Raw genomic sequence first — 20,648 nt, forward strand, 5'->3', positions numbered from 1 at the left:
CTTGCTCGCCAGCCAGTTTACGCAAACCAATTCCAGGTTCAGTCTCTCTGAGGAAGACATCTACTGTCTCTACCTCCGACTTCCACATGCAAACACACATATCCCTCCCCCGCCCCCATTCCCTTAAAAGAGGTGGGGAAGCAGTTAACTAACTGAAGCGATAAAGGAACTTGAAAGGCGGTTTAGCCAATCGTATAGGAAGACTTGGAAGGAAAATGAAGAGCAAAGGGATTTGAAACCAACACACTGAAAACAATGGACAAGGTGACGCAATTAACAACAATGACTAGCACTGCTAGGGCTCACCCCAGCACCCTTGACTGAAGAAACCCTTAGGTATTCTTTCTTAGAGTAAGGAACTGGCCACGGGCTTCAGAGCATAAAACTGCCAACTCATTGCGTTATTGTTTCCGGAGCCCATTGTTCATTTGTTTGCCTGTAATCTTACACTTATTTGAGGGGCAGCAAATGTTTTGTGATACACAAGTATAAATCAGAGGGCAACCTCAGGAAGTTGGTTTTCTCTATCATGCAAGTTCTGGGACTCAAACTCAGGTCTTTGGTGACAAGCATTGGAGCCATCTTGCCAGCCCTGTAAATTCATCTTGAAGAGAGCCACGAGAACAAAGGTACCCTCCTTGCAGAAAGTTGCCTATGGGTAGGTTATCAACCTAAACCCTCAGAGGCAAGAGCTTTTGTCAGGCTTTTGTCCATATGGGACTGTTTTTTGCAGGCATACAATATGTAGCAGTTAAAGGGTCATGGAGGTGTTCACCTGATTTCCAAGGGCCTGGAGACTAGGCAATGTGTAACAGGGTCAGCCTCGCTATGAGGAGGTTGGGAGGGCAACAGTAAAGCCTCCGTGTCAATGCAGACTCTGAGGAGTTGGAGGAAAGCCATGCATAACACACACACTTGTGATCATGGAACCTCAAATGCAAGCAAGGCCAAGGGTGGCTAAGCTCACAACCTGCTACCTCAGATCTTAAAATTTCCCACATGTGTTGTCTCTGCTGAGCTGTGATCTTGCTTTGGTCTCATTCTCCTTTCTCAGTACCCCATTAGTCACTCTGGGGATGGACTATTTACCCTGTGCCACTGTATAAACAGAAGTGTATCATTTGCATTTATATGGGGTTTCAGAGCTAATTGTTGCATGAAATCTCTGACAAGTCTTTTTGAAGAGTACTTGCTACTCTGCAAAGTTCCCAGCATCCACATGACAGCTTACAACCTTCTGTAGCGCTAGCTCCAGTTCTAGGGGATCTGACATCCTCTCTGGACTCTGTGGACACCAAGCGTACAAATGCTTGTAGCTTCATTCACAACTTCTCTACCTATGTGGTTTCCTTAACAAACATAGTCAGACGGACCAGATCTGGACTCTTGGTCACAGCTGGCAAGTCTGCTATAAAGTAATAACCTCCCCAAAACCCAAGGAAAGCAGACCAGGCTTCACCATTCCTATGTTCAAGGCAGTGGCCACATACTCTTTAGAAGTACCTACTTGCCCAAGCCCTGCCGCCTGAGGGATGAGGAGCAGCCTGGAAGGGTCTGACTGAAGAACTATTCACCTACTCCTGATTGCTGACTAGCCGCCAGACCAAGGAAACTCACAGTTCCTCATGGTTATTCATAATGTAATTTACAAAGTGAGGAGACTTAACTCTAAATGAAATCTTAGAATTAAATGAGCCATGTACCTCTTTTCACTTCTCACTGAACAGAGAGGTCCTCTTGTTTCAACAACTCTATCTGTAGGGATGGAAAGAAAAGATCCTTTACTAACTAATCACAGGCTTGAATTCCAACCCACAGATTCCAAGTACCAGCACATTTGCTTGCATCAATGCTAATGTAAGTTAAAAAGCTACTGGCTGCCTCATATACAAGCACCTAAAATATATGTAATTTTTTCTTCCTTAAATCCCGAGCACAACTGACAGCAGTTCATTTAATAAGCTAAAGTCATTCAGTGAACAGTTATTGGAGAAATATAAGGAAGGTAATATAAGGAAGTTACTTCCTTATGAAAAGTAAAGAAGTAAATTAATTTTAGTTTCACAAAATATACTACTATACAGGCATTTCAGCTATCAACTTAATCTTAAAATGATTTCATTTTAAAAATAAAACTTCAGGTACTAGATAAGTGCTAGCCAATGTCTTGAAGCCTGACACTATTTTATGGCCTGGTATACCATATTTCAGTAGCGTGCTCTCACATGAACTACAGGCAGTGACTTAGAAAGAGCTAAATCTGGAACTCACACTGTTTTGGAACAAAGTGGGTTGTTCTGACTCCATGGCTCTGCTCTTCCACCCAGCCTTTGGTCTTTAATGTGTCCATCTGAATTCTCTGAGAACTTAGAAAGACAAAAGTGAGGAAGATCAAATCAGATACAAGGGGAAGAAAGACCTCAGAGTAAGTATCAGCACTATCACTCCGAGCCGAGACAGGAGAACAACAGAATTATCTATGTAACGGCTAAAGTTACAATTGTCAGATAATAATTCATTCTTTCTGCATTCAATAGGCTAGACAATCCTGTGACTCAATTTGCTAGTTCCATACTTTATGGGACTCAGTGTATTTGCAATCATTTACTAAGTTATCAGATGAGCTGACACCCTGAACTTGCATGCCCCTGCCCACCTCTCCAGATCCAGATAAGACAGCACGACAGCACTTCCTTTTTTACCTCACTTATCTGCTCAAATTGCTCATACTTAATTAACAAGCCATGTCAGAAGCAAAGACCTTATGACTTGATTTTAATCTTGTTTCTAAGTAGAGGATACTAAAGTGCAATCAACAGATGCCTCAGAGATTGATGTGTGTGTGTGTGTGTGTGTGTAAGGAAAATGAAATACAAAGAGACTGTGACAGGGTAAAGGAGGAGGAGACAAAGGGAAGGGAAAGCTGAGGAAAAAGGAGGAGCCAGGACAAAGGCAGACAGACAGGTAGTGTGGTGAACATTTGTGTTGACGAGGCTGGGAGGGGATCTCCTTTTTCCACATGAGTAGGAGTTCATTTCAGTTGGATGTGTATCAAATGAATAGAATCCCAGCACGTGGGAAGTGGAGGCAGAAGAACTATAAATTCCAAGCTAGCTTACGTAGACAGTGAGAGCCTGCCTTGAAAACAAAACATCAAAACAAATAATAAACCCAGTCATGCACTGGTGGGTTCAATTCTACCTTCAATTCCAGCAATATTCAGGGGCAGAGGCAGGCAGATCTTTGAGTCTAAGGCCAGTCTGTCTAGAGAGTGAGTTCCAGGACAAGACTACACACAGGGAAACTGTCTCAAAATACAAAAAGCAAACAAACAAACAAAAAAAAAAATCAAAAAATAAATAAGTAAGAAAAGAAATTCATGTGGGCAGAAGACTCTAAAACTAACAGAAAATTCCATTCTGTAAGCCACTGTATACAGTGTCAGGCGTTCTGTAAGCACTTCATACAGTGTCAGACAAACTACACGGCAGTTCTCTTCAGACCATCTCTCTAAAACCAAGATATTTGGATCTGTACTAAGGAAAAAGTCTAGCAAAGCAATTTCTCATCAGCTCCTCTTACCTGTGGTGTGAAACTGCAGGAGGGAAAGTGCTTCCATGAGCACCTTCTTTAAGACGCTCCAATAACTTTCGGTATTTTTCTCTTTCATCCTTTTGCACACCCTGAATAAAAAAGTATGCATGGTAAATAGTCGCACACGAAGCCTAGCCTCAGATCTAACCAGACACTGGCCAGGGAGATGCAGTCCACAGATGTACTTTACTTGGAGCACTCTGTTCTCAGAGTTGTTTTAATCAAATACTAGCTTTATACTTTTTTAAAAAATCCCAAACTCTAACCTCTTTAGAGAAATGAGTCAACAACCTGGAGTTCTCCCTTTAGGTAGGCTGCTTACTTTCCACCCTGCTTTACTCTTTCCGTTGTTAGACCTGCAGTTCTCAACCTGTGCTCTAGACCCCTCTGGGAGTTAAATGACCCTTTCACAGGTCCCCTGAGACCATTAGAGAGCACAGACTTACATTATGATTCACTACAGCAGCAACATGACAGGTATAAAGTAGCAACAATGAAAATAACTTTATAGTTGGGGTCTCCACAGCATGAGGAGCTGTATTAAAGGGTTGCAGCATTGGGAAGGTTAAGAACCACTCTGCTAGATCACGGAGGCATTTGCATCTTTGACAGAACTATGCTGAAGAAAACTGAGTTGATCAGAAAACACCAACAGAAACAATCCACTTTATAGCAAGAAATTTACACCTTCCTGACTTCCTGACTGGAACTGGTTTCCCCAGTCCCCAGTGGCCTTGTAGCCACACTCTTCTGCACTGGTTCAACCTTGTGCTATACGGTCGCCCCTCAGCATCTCATCCGGCTCACTAGGCTGCTCTTGCTGACCAAGAAACTGCTGTGATTCTTCTCTCGTCTCCTCAGTCTGCACCATGGTTACTTCCTTCTGCCATAGATGCCACAGATGCCCAGAGCTCCTCACACTGCAGTCTTCCCCTGAATCACCTTCTCAGCTCCCTTCAATCACATTACATCAGTATGTAGAAAAGCCAGAACCGCTGGGCGGTGGTGGCACACACCTTTAATCCCAGCACTTGGGAGGCAGAGGCAGGCAGATCTCTGAGTTCAAGGCCAGCCTGGTCTACAGAGTGAGTTCCAGGACAGCCAGGGCTACACAGAGAAACCCTGTCTCGAAAAACCAAAAAAAAAAAAAAAAATCCAGAACCGTGTCTCTAGCCCTGCCTTCTTCTCAAAGTTCCCATCACCTATATCCAGAGTCTACAGGAAAGGTCTTCTTGCATGTTTCATGGCCACTTTAAACAATGTCCAAAACTGAAGTCAGCATCTGCCCCCTAAACACAAAGGGCATCTTGGTCAGCGACATATTTATTCAGAGCTGAAGTTTGGGTCTCAGGTTCTCTCTCTATGCCCTGTACTAGTCTCAATTGACAAACGTGTTTGTAAGACTGGCTACCCATTGTTCTAGAATCTACCTACACAGATCTCTTAAAACAGTCAAGTTTCACTTCTTAAAACCCCCAGAGGGCCTCTGGCCCACTATTCCCTTGGCCTTTCTGCTGAATTATAAGTTATTTATGTAAAACTCATGAAGGCAGGGGCCAAATATATTTAGGATTCAGACACTAAATTACTAAAAATGAGTGCAGTATCTGGGACTTGAACAAGTATTTCTTTGATAAGTCACAAGTAGCTCACAAAATTATCTACCATATTAAAATAGCTGATGGTATTGGGGAATGCCAGAGACAGAAATAATTCTCAACACCCCTGGAATAAGTAAAGATCTCAAGAGAGAACGAAGGCCTGTCTCCTCACCACACTAAACACTCTGAAAGGTGAAGGAAAAAGCAGAGGGGCACATCATTTACCACCTTTACTTAATCACACTTATTAAGGTTTATATAAGTAAGTTAGGCAAGGTTTGATGGTGCATGCATGTAATCCTACCATTCAGGAGTCAGAGGCGGGCAAATTTCTGTGAGTTTAAGGACAGCCTGGTCTACATACTGAGTTCCAGGATAGCCAGGTCTATGTAAAGAGACCCTGTCTTCAAAACATAAAATTACAAAGTAATCTCTTCCTAGAAGGATTCCTTCTTTCTTTTCCGTGGACCTAGCATCTGACAGTGTCTAGAGTAGCTCTTACTGCTCAGCAACAGTAGGTCCTATGAGTCAAGGCAGGGGAGGGAGGCCAGGCAGGGAAGGGATGCTGGGACACTTATAATCACTGTACCCCTTTGGTACATTTTGAATTTTATGCCATAGTACGCAAATCATTACTCAAAAAAATCATTAAAAACATTTCTTTAAGATATCAGGCTAAGCCGGGCGGTGGTGGTGCACGCCTTTAATCCCAGCACTTGGAAGGCAGAGGCAGGCGGATTTCTGAGTTCGAGTACAGCCTGGTCTACAGAGTGAGTTCCAGGACAGCCAGGACTACACAGAGAAACCCTGTCTCGAAAAACCAAAAAAAAAAAAAAAAAAAAGATATCAGGCTAAGAGTATTTACCTCCTCCACGGTGCAATGGGGACGCCTCACACCCTTGCCACCCTCTTCAGAAACCATCTCTGTTACACCTTGCTCCTGAGGTTTCCATGTTAAGGAACTCTCTGGATTGCTTTTGCTATGGCGACGACCACTTGGCCTTCTATTATAGCCTTCGGATTTCAATGTAAAACTGGAGAATAAAAGAAAACAAAAGACTGTATCATGGAATTGAGATTCAAGCTTCTAGGTCATCCAAATATTCAGCGGCTCTAGTTTAAGAGCACTTGTTTCTAAACAATCACCATTTGCAAAGTTAGATATACCATATGGAACGTCTGTTCTGACCACTAGAGCTGCCCTCCTCACAGACAGAGTTCCAATCTCAGCCCCAGGTTTAGCCCCACTGCACATCCCTCTCTCTTGAATTGTCTACTTGTCCTTTACTCACTGGGCACCATGGCAATGCTACATGCTAGCAAATTCTATGGTGAGACAGTGCAGTATTCCTATAGTCCTAGCTATTCAGATTTCACCCTGTATCTTGTTGCATCTTTAACATAAAAACAGAATACAGCCGTGTGGTTTTGTAGAATGCATTTCCACTTATAAACTATTTTCACAGGTGCGTTTAGATCCTCAGTCTCTGCAAGAACCCTACAGTGAGTGATGGTACCCATCTTGATGCAGTACGCTCGGAGGCTGGCTCATCTGTGCCACTGCCGACAGTGATCTATTAAGGTACTGTCAGGTATCAGGCAGGTTTCTCTGTAACAAGTCACTTTCCTCCTTCATAATTAATAAGAGATTTGGAGGGGAGATATTGTAATGTTAATATTAGTATTCTAGGTCTTATCAAATCCCGACCTTAGCTCAACCAAGGCTCATCCATGCAATCATGACAGTCACAAAATGGTAATCTTTCTCATGCCTTCTGCATTCTCCTAACATTTTCTTATGGAGATCTATCTTCCACAGTATACACCCACCCACTGGTGTTGGTGTTACGAGCTTTATTCATTTTGATGTTTAAATTGTCCCTATTTGGCCACTAAATACTAGTCAAGTTTTTCCTCAAGTTGGCCTGGAGTTTCACTAGTTTCTGTGCCCTCCTTCATGTTCTGATATAAGATACTCGTGTCAGTTACTAATTTCCCTTCTACCTGTACAATTTATCTTTCACCCAAATTCAGAGCATCCCATTTTTAACTAGTCAGTTAGCCTCCCCCCTTTCCCCAACCTCCTCTTTTCTTTTTGAGACATGGTCTCCCTATACAACCCTAGCTGGCCTGGAACTATCTATACAGACCAGGTTATCCTTGAACTTGACATTACCAGCCTATGCATTCCAAGTACTGGAATTAAAGGTGTATACTACCACAGCAGATTTTTACTTTAAAATGTTTTAAATTTAAATATTTATTTTATTATTTTATGTATAAGTGTTTTTTGTCTACATGTAGCACTGTGCAAGGTGTGCATGCAGTACCCACAGAGGCCAGAAGAGGGCATCAGAACTAAAGAACTCGAGTTACAGGTGGTTGAAGTGCTGGGAACTGAATACAGCTGGGTCCTCTACAAGAGCAACAAGTGCTCTCAACCCCTGAATCAACACTAAGGTCACCTAGATTTCCATTTTAATTATAAGCAGTTAGCCAAGGATCACCAGATTTGCATTTGTATGTGTTCATGTTTGCATGTGTGTACTTGTGCATGTAAAAGCAAGAGGCTAACATGCCTACCTCCACTGCTCTTCACCTGATTTTTGAGGCAGGGTCTCACTGAGCTTGGGAGCTCATCAACTCAGCTAGACTGGTTGGCCTATGAGCTTAGGCATGTGCCTATTTCTCCCACCACCAGCACTGTGGGTTACAGAAGTGTGCAGCTGTGGCATAGCTTTTACACAGGTGCTAGGAATCCAAATTTAGCCTGTACAGCAAGCACTTTATTGATTTAACTATCTCTCCAACCCAGAATTTTGAATAAAGACTCTAACTTGAAAGATAAGACTGAAATAAACCAAGGCAGTAGGCAGACTGAAAGAAAGCTCTGGGGGCTGGGGGGACAGAGGAAGCAAGGTTAAGGAAATGTAAAAATAATAAACAGCTTTTGAGATAAGAAAAGGCACTATGCATTTATAATTGGAGCAAGATACTTACAGAATAAATTCATGCAGATTGGAGAAGTTTCTTACAATTTAAAAACCATGAGAGAGCTTAAAAAAAAAATCAGGAAATGAAAACAGAAAAATTCAGAGTTCAAAGCCAACTAGGACTACATAATGAGTTCAGAACAATCTGAGTTACATAATAAACTCCAGTCAGGTATGAACTATGTGGTTGAGACCCTAGGTAAAACTAAACAAAACAACAAGACAAACAAACAAAACCACAAACAATAACAAAAACAAATAAAACATAGCTTTTTAGGAGGGTGTTTTTGTTTTTTTGAGTCAGAGTCTCTTTATGTAGCCCTGGTTGTCTTGGAACTCAGTATGTAGACCAGGCTGGCCTTAAACTCAGACCTGCCTACCTCTGCCTCCCATAGCTGGGATTAAAGATCTTCACCATCACATAGTTTTAAAAGGAACAAGGCAAGAGATGAGAGACTACCAAGTTAGATTTCCAAGAGGTAGGAATTCTAGAAGGTGACAACACACAGAGGACAACTGACAAGGGAGCTCAGAGGGCAGAGGAGCTTGGTGCCACGTCACAGGACCTGGATTTGATCCCCGGAGCCTGCAGGATGCAGAGAGAACTGCCTCTCGCAAACTGTCTTGAGCTTTTACACACATATTTGCTAAATGCATAACAAATTTAAGAGGAAATTACTGAAAAAAATAGTATTTAACAGACCTGACATGTTCAGTGTATAAAATGTATCAGGTTATATTTAAGATTTATGTACTTTTCTGTATTCACACACACACACAGTTTTAAAATGGTTTTTAAGGAGGCTGCAGAGATTGTTCAATGGGTAAACGCACTTGCTACTCTGCAAAGGACCAGAATTCAGTTCCTAGCACCTACAAAGTGTCGAATAACTGTCTGTAATCCCAGGGTTCTAATACCCTCTGCTGGCCTCTGTGGGCAAAACACTCATACACATAAACACAGATACTATGTTTCCATTTTCACCTAATTCTAGGATGGTTTTTATTTCCCTTTCCACTTCTCCCTTAAGCAACTGTCATTCAGAAGTGTGTTGTTTAGTCTGCACGAGTCTGGGTACTTCCTGCTGTTGAACTGTCGTTGATATCCAGTCTTATTCCTTTGTGGTCACACAGGATGCAGGCTATTACTTCAATCTTCTTACATTTGTACTGAGACTTGCTTTGTGTTCTAAAATGTGGTCAATTTTGGAGAAAATTATAAAAGCTGCTGAGAAAAAAGTATATTCCCTAATTGGACACCACACACTACCAAAGAAAATACCTGGTACCAGGAATGGGCTACCTCTTTTTTGAGTTAGTGGCTAATGGGATCCTATATGCCAACCCCCTAAACATTACAGGGTATTGCCAATGCTCTTGATTACCTTCCAGAACTTGACAATAATACACTATTCCTGAAAAACACCAAATACTTAAATCACAGAACACAAAAAAAAAATCTAGCTGGTATTCAACTGAAAGCTTAAACCACATTGGCTAGCTTTCACATACTGGAAGGTGCTATGCATGCCACCAGAGGAGAACGTAGTCACCAACCTCCCCAATCATGAGCCCAGCAAGCTATAATGATGGTACAACAATGGCATATATTTTATGGGAGTAACTAGCCAGTTCTAATTAGATTTAAGGCCTGCTCCATGAGCTGAAACCCACATGGACATTGTCAATAAGGCCAAGAACCTTATTAAGGTAAGATAAGTCCTTGGGCTCTGGGGTGGGGGGGGGTTCACTAGTACCGTTCTGCTAAATGGACACAGGATTAAAAATGGCTCTTAAGGAACCATGGATATAACCACAGACCAGCGCACCTCTCAACTCTCCTAAGACAAGCTTCTCGTGCTGATGGCTACTAACACAGAAACCCACAACAGGCCAATGCACAGAGAGAATAAGTGACTTTGGAAAGATCAGTCCTAAATGGGTTGTCTACATCACACCTCTCCCCTCAATGTTCAGGGATCTACACAAGGGAAGACAGAAAGACTATAAGAACCAGAGGCGGTAGATAAGAGTGGTAAGAAAATACTCTTTCCCATACAACAGGCAGATGTACCTATGAACTCACAATGAGATTGTGACAGCACACACAAAGGCTGTGTAAGCTAAAGGCAAACAAAAGCCTAACATGAGAGTGAGTACAAAGTCCCATCCCTAGCTGAGGAGATATTGGTATCTGACTGCTTCTAGGAAAGAGAAAGTCAGTTTTCTTCAGTAGAGTGACACCAGGTATATCTATCATATCTATCAAGGCAGGTCCCATACTCAGGAGTAGCTAGCAACACAAACTGAACTCAATGGAGGATGAGAAAGAGAGACAGGAAAAGGAGGAGAGAGACAGAGGGTGAAGGAGAGGAAGAGGAGGGGTGAGGGAGGGGATAAGAAGTTCAGTGGGCAGGGAGGTGGGGGAGGATCTGGGAGGAGTTAGAGATGAAGATGATCAACATATATTGTGTGAAATCCTCACAGATAAATAAAAACATAAAAAAGGGGGTTGCAGAGATAGTTCAGTGACTAAGTACTGGCTGCTTTTCCAGAGGACCAGGGTTGGGGGTTCAGCGCCCTCTTGTGGCCTCCTCAGGCACCAGCTATGAAAGTGCTACACAGTATCTAGGCAAAATACTCATTCACATACTATTATTAAAAATAAAAATATTAAAAAGGTTTTCAAAACCAAATCACACTGTAGACATGTAATACAGTTGGATCAGAAACAAATTCAAGTCTAAGTAGACACATGATACTCAGCTATTACCCTCTCACTATGTAACAGAACACAGTGAAAATACCTAGCAACAGTGAGCTTTGCTTACAGAAGAGTACAATTTAACTTACCCAAAGGAAGGCAGGACTCTCCGTGGCTGATCTCGGGTCACAGTCACTCTGATCTTTGGATAGTCACTTATTCCATTAGGAGATTTATTACCTTTAACAATGTATTTGTAATGAAAAGAAAAAAAAATACCAGTCAACAGCCTGAATTGGGATAGAAAGCGTATTTACATGGTAGAATGAAACCTCTATTTTTTTTTTAAAGTCATAGTAATCCAGCACGAATGTTACAAACAAATTAAAGGAAAGGAATGGCAGGGCTAGGAGAGTAGTTCTGTGGTACAGGGCTGCCTAATGTGTATGAGATCCCAAGTTCAACTTCACTACCACAGAACCATAACAGTAATCAAGTAACTGATATTAAAACAGTATGTATAAGCCAAATTAAATTTATATAAACCTTAACGAGACTTTAAAAACCCAAACTTATCACCATTTTTCAAGTTCTTTGGAATTACTTTTTAATCGCAGAGTACAGTGGTTTAAAGTGATGTCTGGGCATCACCTAGAGATGCCATAGCCTTCGATGGCTACTCTTCAGTGCCAACTTGACTGAAGAGACTGGTGAGCTATGTCTGGGTGTCCGTGAGGTTTCAATAGCAGACTAAAAGAGGAAAGGCCACCCTGACTGTGGACTGCAGTCTTAGACTAAATAGGAAGAGGAGGGAAGGAGACACAGTATTCTCCTTTCTCTTTGCTTGCCAGTCTATGGTGAAGGAAACTGCGCCCTCCTCTGGCACAAGATCCCACTGCTCTGATATTCCTCCCAAGAAACCACAGCCCAAGCCCTCTAAAACCAGGAGCTAAAGCAAACCTTTCTCCTCAACTTGTCATCTCTGTTGTCACAGCAATGTCAAAGAACTAATTCACAGGGTACACATTTACTCATCTTTGTACTTCTGGGCTACACAAGTTGCCTTAATTAACAAGTTTGAGGAGTCTAGCTATAAGCACCGTTTCTTAGCTCCTTCTACTTCAGATTTCTGAACCACACCTTCTCTAACACTGACTTTCACTACTTCCTGCTCCTCTTTCTCTCAAACTACAAGTCAACCCGCACGGCAGACAGCAAAACCATTTCTCAGAACTCTGGCTTCCTCTGAGCTTTCCTCACAGTAACACTGCATGCAGTACATACAATGACAAGCCCACTCTCGGGTCTAACGTCAATCTTCAAGTCTATACAGCTGCAGGAATTAAGAACTTAAGATTGCTCAACAAATACACAATGAACTCTGAGAGCACGGACACGGTCTTCTGCTACTCCTGACCGTTTAGACACAGTGCTGGGCTCACAGTAAGCTCTCAGGAATATTTTTTAAAGATTTATCTTTATTATCTTTCAATTATATGTGTATATATATATATGAGTCTGTGTGTGGATATGTGCATGTGAATACAGTACACATAAAGTCCAGAAGAGGGCATCACATCCCGGAGCAGGAGCTAGGGCAGTTGTGAGCTGCCTCATGTGGGTGCTGGGACCCAAACAGGGCTGGCTCTGCGAGAGCAATAGACACTCTTAAATACCTAGCCATATGCCAACCCTTTCTTGTTTTCTAATCAATGAAGTCTTGATCTGCAGTCACATTAAGAATCATGCTTATAGCACTTGGGAGACAGAAGCAGGCGGATCTCTGAGTTCAAGGACAGCCTGGTCTATAGAGTGAGTTCCAGAACAGCCAGGGCTACACAGAGAAACCCTGTCTCAAAAAACCGAAAAAAAAAAAAAAAAAAGAATCATGCTTATAAACAGTAAACACAGCATCAACTCAGACAAAAATTATAAAGGAGAACTCTGGGTTAAATATCCTTCCTGTGAAAACCTGATGCTCATGCAGACATTTCCAGCTTCAGATTTCAGAGTTTACCTCAGGGATGTTCAACTGCTGGGGTCCAGGTAGATATCCCCAAAGTCTGAAAAACTCTAAAACCAAAGACATTTCTAGTCCTAGAAACGTCAGATAAAACTTGTATTTGTTTTTATGGATAGTAACGAGATCATGCCTTTATTTAATCCTAATCCAAACCGGTGTTCTCCTTTCACATTCTTTTTTTTTTTTTTTTTAAAGATTTATTTATTTATTATATATGAATACATTGTAGCTGTCTTCAGATACACCAGAAGAGGGCATCAGATCTCATTACAGATGGTTGTGAGCCACCATGTGGTTGCTGGGATTTGAACTCAGGACCTCTGGAAGTGCAGTCAGTGCTCTTAACCACTGAGCCATCTCTCCAGCCCCCCTCCTTTCACATTCTTAACACCTGGGACATGGCTGCAAGCACAGGCAAGCAGGAATACCCTGACCAGCTCACCCAGTTTCAGCATGCTGCTGCAGGATCCAGAACTCATCAGTTCACGAGATGAAGAGTTCGAAAATACCTAAAACAAAGCAGTCACTTCTAAAGTTACAATTTAAAAACATGTCTGATACAAAAGCTCACTTAAGTCATGATTATTTTCAAGCTAGCACACAGAAATAACACCATTAAGATAAAAAAGGTGACAAACAGTGTTAAAAGATAATTACAGATTTCCCACAAATACTTAAATAAGAAAAGAAACAAATTTCCTTTTTCAAGGGAGAAGCTGTAAGTAGCAGGCTGACCTCACCCTCATTTTACTGTTGAGGTTTGGTCTTGCTATCTATTGTAATGCTAAGTTCGGCCCCCAAGATCTGGAGTCTGTAAGTACACCTGTGACCCTGCCCCCAAGTTATTTTTGATTGGTAAACAAAGACCAACAGCCAATATCTGGCCAGAAGAGACACAGGTGGGGTTTAGGTTTCTTGGAGAAAAAAGTGGAGGAGGAAGAGAAGCCAACATAGGTTAGATGAGCCATACAAATGTGGTCCCTAGTGCTGGACAATTAGAGTTAAGAGCAGCCCAAATGAAACACAGTAAGTAATAACTTGGGGTTATCTATAGGAAAGTAGATTCTAACAGCATAGACGGTAGGTATTTGCCCAGCTCTTGTGCTCTTTAAGGCTTACTGTAAATGTAAAGGTTGTGTGTGTCTTTTATCTGGGAACTAAATGCCCAAAGGTGGAACAGAAACCCTGGGTCAGAATAAAAAATTTTCCACAACACTCAACTCTGTTCTTTTGTTTTTAAGATAGCGTTTGACTGTAGCCCAGGCTGGCCTGGAACTCACTATGTAGCCAGGCTAGTCTCAATTTCATAATGGTTCTTCTACCTCTACCTGCTAAGGATTATAGGCATTAGCCACTGCACCTGGCTTTGTTTTTCCTTCTTTTTGTTTTTAAGTGAGGATGTCACTAGACTGTCACAATGGTCTTGAATTTCTCAGGGTATCTACTTAGCTCTCCTGCAGCTGCCTTCTGAACACTAGAATCACAAGAACAAACCACAATAAAACAACTATTGCTTTCTCCCCCTCCCTGTCTATGTGTATTTGTACATAAACATGTGTGTGTTGGTGCACATCTGGCAGGAATTAGTTCTCTCTTTCTACGGTCTGGGTCCTGGGGATTTAACTCAGTTCATCAGGATTAGCAGCAAGAGTCTTCACTCACTGAGCCATCTTGCTGGCTCCCAAATATTCTTTATAAATGTTTTTAAAGTATTTAAATTATTAGCCTTTAATTTTTTGACCTTCATATCAAAGCTAGTAAGTACATGATCATTTATGGAAATAAATCAGTCTAATGTTAATTCCCCAAAAGACTATGAGAATTTTTTAAAAATTTATTTTACTAACGTTTAGTTTTTAAAAACTAAGGACAAATATCTCACTGTGTAGGGCTGGAGATGTAACTCAGTAGTAGAAGATGCACAAGGCTCATGCCAAGTACACCTTTAATCCCAGCACTCAGGAGATAAGAGGAACTCTGTGAGTTCAAGGCCAGCCTAGTCTACAAAGTGAGTTCCAGAACAGGCAGGACTATGTAAAGAGACCATGTCTCCACAAACAAACAAACAAACAAACAAACACAAAAACAAAACAAAAAACAAACAACAATCACCTAAGCCACAAAAAAAAGAGATATAAAATTACTTAACAATAATAACAACAAGGCTGGGCGGTGGTGGCGCACGCCTTTAATCCCAGCACTTGGGAGGCAGAGGCAGGTGGATTTCTGAGTTCGAGACCAGCCTGGTCTACAGAGTGAGTTCCAGGACAGCCAGGGGCTACACAGAGAAACCCTGTCTCAAAAAACCAAAAAAAAAAAAAAAAAAAAAAAAATAACAACAAAACCCACAAACAAATGAAAAACCCCCCAAAAATTTAAAAAGTAAAAGAAAAAAGATCAGTACCCAAGTCCCAGCCCCACTGACCTCTCCTGAAGGGGCCACATTCCGTGTTCCATTACAAGCAGAAGATACCATGGGTTTTGTGGTCAGCTGGAACGGGAATCCAAATAAACTCGCAGCATTGTAGAGACTGTTCTTCACTTGGTGAATGAAGCAATCTGTAAAGTGTCAACCAACTATAAACACAGAGCACTAAACTTTCAGAAAAAATTATACTTTAAAAGAATCGTAGTTCTTAATAAAGTCTTACTTCTGAACACCAAATTAAAATGTACCTATAAAAATGTTTTTAGGCCATCAAGATGTTAAGTGTGTGACAGTGCTTGCTGCTCAAGTGTGCCTGGCAACACTAGTCTGATCTCCAGAACCTATACAAAGATAAAGAACCAACTCTACAGACTTGCCCTCTGATCTCCACAGGCAAGTCACAGAACAACTCCATTCACACATGTGCATCACATACACACTTGGAAGAAATACTTTTCTGACTGATAAAAGGAATTCTAGTGTGTGAACTTGTGTTAGTCACCTACTTGAGCTGCCTCAAAAGCATTCAACTACTACTGTGGTAAACCACACACTGGTTCCCCAAGAAGGGATGTGCAATAGCAGCTTTTGAGGAGTGAGTTTTGTAGAGTGCACACAGTGAACCTTCACAGAGACACCGGCATAAGTGAGCACACACTGTTGGGCATGGAGATCCACAGGGAGCACTGACATCCACTCATTAGTCTGCCTGTCTGTCCCAGGCAGGTAACAATGATTGCCTTAAACAACTACCCTCAAAGCCCTTGATAAATCTTGACTGACTGAAGGATAATGTACACAGCTCTTGAGCATCTGTGACAAGAAGAAACTACCTCTCTTCTGAACCAGATGCATCGGACCATCTCAAGCTCACTTCTTCCTGGTACCAAAGATTACAAAACAGAGAAATAAACAAATGGGGGGGGGGGGTGCCTCAGTGCTCCTCCACTTCCCTCTTTCATAATACTACTTTCTTCTCACTTCCTGAACATCTGTGTTGCCTATAGTTTCTTCTGTACTCACTAATTAAAGACATTATAAAGAGCTAGCTTCTGCTTCAGAGAAAAATAGTCTGTGGCTTTAAGCAACAAGAGTTCCAATATAAATAAAATATGAAGCCGGGCGGTGGTGGCACACGCCTTTAATCCCAGCACTTGGGAGGCAGAGGCAGGTGGATTTCTGAGTTCAAGGCCAGCCTGGTCTACAGAGTGAGTTCCAGGACAGCCAGGGCTACACAGAGAAACCCTGTCTCGAAAATCAAAAAAAAAAAAAAAAAAAAAAGAAAGAAAAAAATATTCTCTAAAAAGGGGAGTGGCCAAATCAGTAAGAAAATGTGTTTATTCCATAGACCCAAGAAGACAAGAGGTACAAGAAGACAGCAGCTACTAAAGTATTGGAAAGTTTTATTTTCCTACAGTTTGTTTTAGAAAAAATGGATGTGTCCTAACACTGTGCTAAACTATCTCATGTACTCTTTTTCAGGGGAGATAATCCTGCTTCATTTTTCTAAGAGGCTAACACTACCTTGTATCCCTGAGACTCTGGCTCTCGCCTATAGAGTCTGCTTCGGGGAGGCCTCCTCTCTTCCCTTTACCTCTGCTTTTCCTTCTCCCCTGAAGCTACCTAGAATTTATCTACTGTAGAAGCCAGCAGCCAGGTGTGCTTCCCTACCAATTTCTTTTAAATTAGTGAAAATTCAAGTTCAGCTCTTTACTGAGGTGAATGCCTTCCACCTGTACTCTGAGAACTTGGGAGCCTAAGGAAAAAGGATTGAGGCAATTTGGATTGCCTAGCCTCACAAACAAATACATTACATTAAAAAAGCTTGAATTCTCTGAGTTAAACTAGCCACAATTCAGGTACTCAATAGATGTCACTACAGGAGGATCTGTAGATCCTACAACAGTCTTCTCTCTGATACCCAGCTTCATCTCCAAGTTAGATTGCTTTCTGCTGTTTGCACTAAGGAAATCTGTATTCAACAGAAATGACAGAATGGGGGTGATCCTTAGCACCGAAGTAGACGATTACCATACATAACCAGCTCAGGAACCTTCTCTAATATCACCCAAGTTTTGTTTTGGAACACTAGGAACTGACTGAACATTGGGTGTTGAGTATACAAGACAATCACTAAGTTAGACTCCCATCCTCTTTTTACTTTACTTTGCAACAGAGTTTCATTAAAGTGTTTAAACAGGCTTTGAACTTGTGACTCACCTGCCTCAAAATCCTCAGTAGATAAGCCTTAGGCTGTGTTAACCAGGCCCTGGGTCATCCTCAGTAGCCAAACCTCAGGCTGTGTTAACCAGGCCCTGGGTCATCCTCAGTAGCTAAGCAACAGGGCTGTGTTAACCAGGGCCTGGGTCATCCTCAGTAGCTAAGCAACAGGGCTGTGTTAACCAGGCCCTGGGTATCACCAGCTGGTTTTTATCATGTCATTTCATGTATCTCACTACATTCACATATAAGCCATTATTTATTTATATTTATTTTTAAAAATAGTCTGCTTTTTTCTTAGATAGCTAAAAGATACTTGTAGACAGGCCTAGTATTAATTTTTTTCTTTTCTGTAATTGTGTAAAATCAAGACATACTCATTGGATTTAAGTGAAATATCAACAAGTTCCACAGTTAACCATCAAATCTGTAATAGACCCAAATTCATGACCACTGCTGAAAAACAGGGACACACTAGAGTATTCTACTGTGCCTTGCCCTTTAATTTACTTTTATTTTCATCTACCAGTCAGATATAAGAAAGTAGATGTGCGATGACAAATTAGATTGGTTCACTCAGCCAGATGAATCAGATCCGTCAGTTTGAACTGGCTTCTTCCTCCTCTTCCAAAAAAAAAAGAAAAAATGTACCTTTATTACAGAAATCTTTAGAACTTTAAACACACATTCAACACACACCTGAAAACAGTCACCTCTAGGAAAGACAATGGCATAGGGAAAGGGCAGGAAAGAGGAAACTTCTCATTGTTTGTACTTTTTACTTTTTGAGTTTTGTTCCATGCATGTATTTTCCTACTAAAAGAATGAATTTAAAAAATGTAGTACCTAATCTTGGTCTTTTAGCTGGGATTTCATCAGTGTCCACTGCAGTAGAAAACAGGGTGCTGCAAAGAAAGGAAAAGATGTATGTACATAAGTAATACAAGCATTTCTATAAATAAACTTACCCAGAGCTGGAGGTGTGACTCAGTGGTAGGGCATGTGTTTAGCATGTAAAAGACTGTGGTTTCCTCACCTAGCACCAAAACAAAAACTTGATACTATACAGCATTCCTTCTCTTGTGTCCCATGCAGTCATAAAATGAGATGCCATGTATAAAGTAGAATGCTATTTCTAAACCTTGAGAAAGAGTCAACACTCCCTACTATATAATGATATATAGTCTTGTCAAATTAGACCAACAGATCATTTGATTTGGGGACACTGATCTTAAAAAACAGCCTTCTTTCTTTCTTTTTTTTACTTCAAGTGACAATATAAGCAGCTTTAAGAGATAAGGTATTAGTTGGGAGTTGGGGGTGTGTGTTGCTTAACTGTCCCTTACACCCCAGAGCTGGAGATTGAAGACAGGACACGTACGATAGACAAGCACTCTATCTCTAAGGCACACCTCTAGTTCCTAAAATGAATCGTCATTTAAGACACGAACCCCTAAATGTAGTAAAGAACAGGTATTAGAATTCAGCTAGAATTAGGCAGCTAGAATTCAAGGCGGGCCAGGACACATTCACACACAGATGCAGGTCGGCACACTCCATGACTCTGAGGGACTGTGAATGAAAACGTGAGGTGATCACCAGTTCTGTTCCTTAAATATGCAGTTTCAGTGTGCACTGGACCCAGCATAAAACACTGGGGGAGAATTAAACTGCCTGTTCTTATGTAAGCACCACTTTGAGAACTTTATAACATCTTAACCTTAACCTATTCTAATCTGAACCCCATGAAACGGTAGAAGCCATATATCTCTGGAATGCGTGCTACAATTTAGCTAATAACCAATTTCATCAGTGACCTACATTCCTGGAGTCTACTTCCCCTAAACCAATCTTTGGCCCACTTCTCCTGACTTGGAAACAAAAATAACCACCATCATCATAATAATAAGCGAAGCAGACATATCAAAGGATGGAAAGGGAGGGAGGGAGGGACGGAGAGAGACTTAGGGCGAGTACAGAAGTTGCACAGTATTTTGTTTTCTAAATAAATTCTTAAAGAGGAAGACACTGTTAAGTAAATAAAGGGGTAGACGCTAAGTACTAATATTTGTCATTTTCTTCTAATTTTAACCGAGTCTTAAAAGAGTGCGGTACGTACTTTCTTTCTGCCTCTTACAAGGGTGTTAAAGAAGAGGACCATTCTCTTTCCCTGCAGCCCAACACACACACGACAGCTGCTGTCAAACAAGACAACTGCTGTTCTTCGGTGCGAAGACAACAGTACTCACCGTCAAACGACTACGGGCAAACTCCTAACCTAGAGACTGGATCCTGCGCTGTCCGCCCGCGACGACACCGGGCGACAGGAGCCGTATCCGGCGAGCAGCACATCGCCAGCCCCCCGTTCCCCTTCCGCTCACAGCTAGAGGGACGGACTCTCCCCAGGCCTCCGCCGTCCCGTAGCCGCCGGTTCCCACAGGCCCGCGGCGACCAACGCCAGCGCGGGGGAGGGGACCCGACCGGCGCGCGGCCACCTTACCTGCTGGAGCGCCGCCTCTTGAGCAGGGCGCGGGCCCCGGGCGCGGGACGCTCGCACAAGCGAAGAATGGTGCCGAGAACCTTAGCCAGCCATCTGTACATTCCAGGCCTGAGCAGCAGCGGCGGCCGACACACCCCGAGACGCGAACCCCAGAGCTGTCGCCGCCGCTGCCGCCTTCGCCGCTTCGGCCGTAGCCAGGATCAGGCGCGGGTTTGTGACGCCATCAGAGGGCCCACAGATTCAACGTTCCCCGGGCTATGGGAGGACTGTCTAGAAGCCGCTGACGTCACCTTCTTCCGCCCAACGGGAAAGCGGCCTCCGTAGTCTGAGCATGCGCAGCCTGGGCCTGCTCCTTGCAAGCCTAGCAACAGGAAGCCGGACGGGCAGAGCGGGCTCTTGCGCGGGTCTGATTGGCAGGCTTAAGGGCGGGCTTTCTCTTTGACAGAGCCAGTCAGGAATCGGTCTCGGGACAAGGCCCACAGACCCAAACCACGTGTATCACTGCTGGGCTATGAGAGCTACCCAAGCAGCCGGACAGTGGGGGGCTCTGTAAAAGAATGTGCAGCAGAGTGAAAATAGGTTAGG

The 20,648-nt window shown here is 42.4% G+C and overlaps 1 protein-coding gene across 3 annotated transcripts in view; it reads right to left on the reverse strand.

Moving 5' to 3' along the window:
* The window catches only part of Senp2 (SUMO specific peptidase 2), a 36,016-nt gene extending 15,829 nt beyond the window's left edge, over positions 1-20,187 (reverse strand). For 2 of the 3 annotated variants that reach the window (XM_028779697.1, XM_028779696.1), the window contains exons 1-9: positions 20,064-20,187; positions 18,410-18,468; positions 15,341-15,474; positions 13,358-13,424; positions 11,042-11,132; positions 6,061-6,229; positions 3,583-3,683; positions 2,272-2,366; positions 1,704-1,755 (exon numbers count right to left, since the gene is read on the reverse strand). In XM_028779697.1, the coding sequence (XP_028635530.1) occupies positions 1,704-1,755; positions 2,272-2,366; positions 3,583-3,683; positions 6,061-6,229; positions 11,042-11,132; positions 13,358-13,424; positions 15,341-15,474; positions 18,410-18,468; positions 20,064-20,164 (869 nt within the window). In that variant the 5' untranslated portion in view covers positions 20,165-20,187. Of the gene's footprint in view, positions 1-1,703; positions 1,756-2,271; positions 2,367-3,582; positions 3,684-6,060; positions 6,230-11,041; positions 11,133-13,357; positions 13,425-15,340; positions 15,475-18,089; positions 18,129-18,409; positions 18,469-20,063 lie in introns of those variants that run through there. The other variant, XM_028779698.1, reaches the window with a different exon arrangement.
* Between the last annotated feature and the right edge of the window lie 461 nt (positions 20,188-20,648).

Source organism: Grammomys surdaster, unplaced genomic scaffold, assembly GCF_004785775.1.
Source record: "Grammomys surdaster isolate TR1022 unplaced genomic scaffold, NIH_TR_1.0 361, whole genome shotgun sequence".
NCBI classification, from domain to species: domain Eukaryota; kingdom Metazoa; phylum Chordata; class Mammalia; order Rodentia; family Muridae; genus Grammomys; species Grammomys surdaster.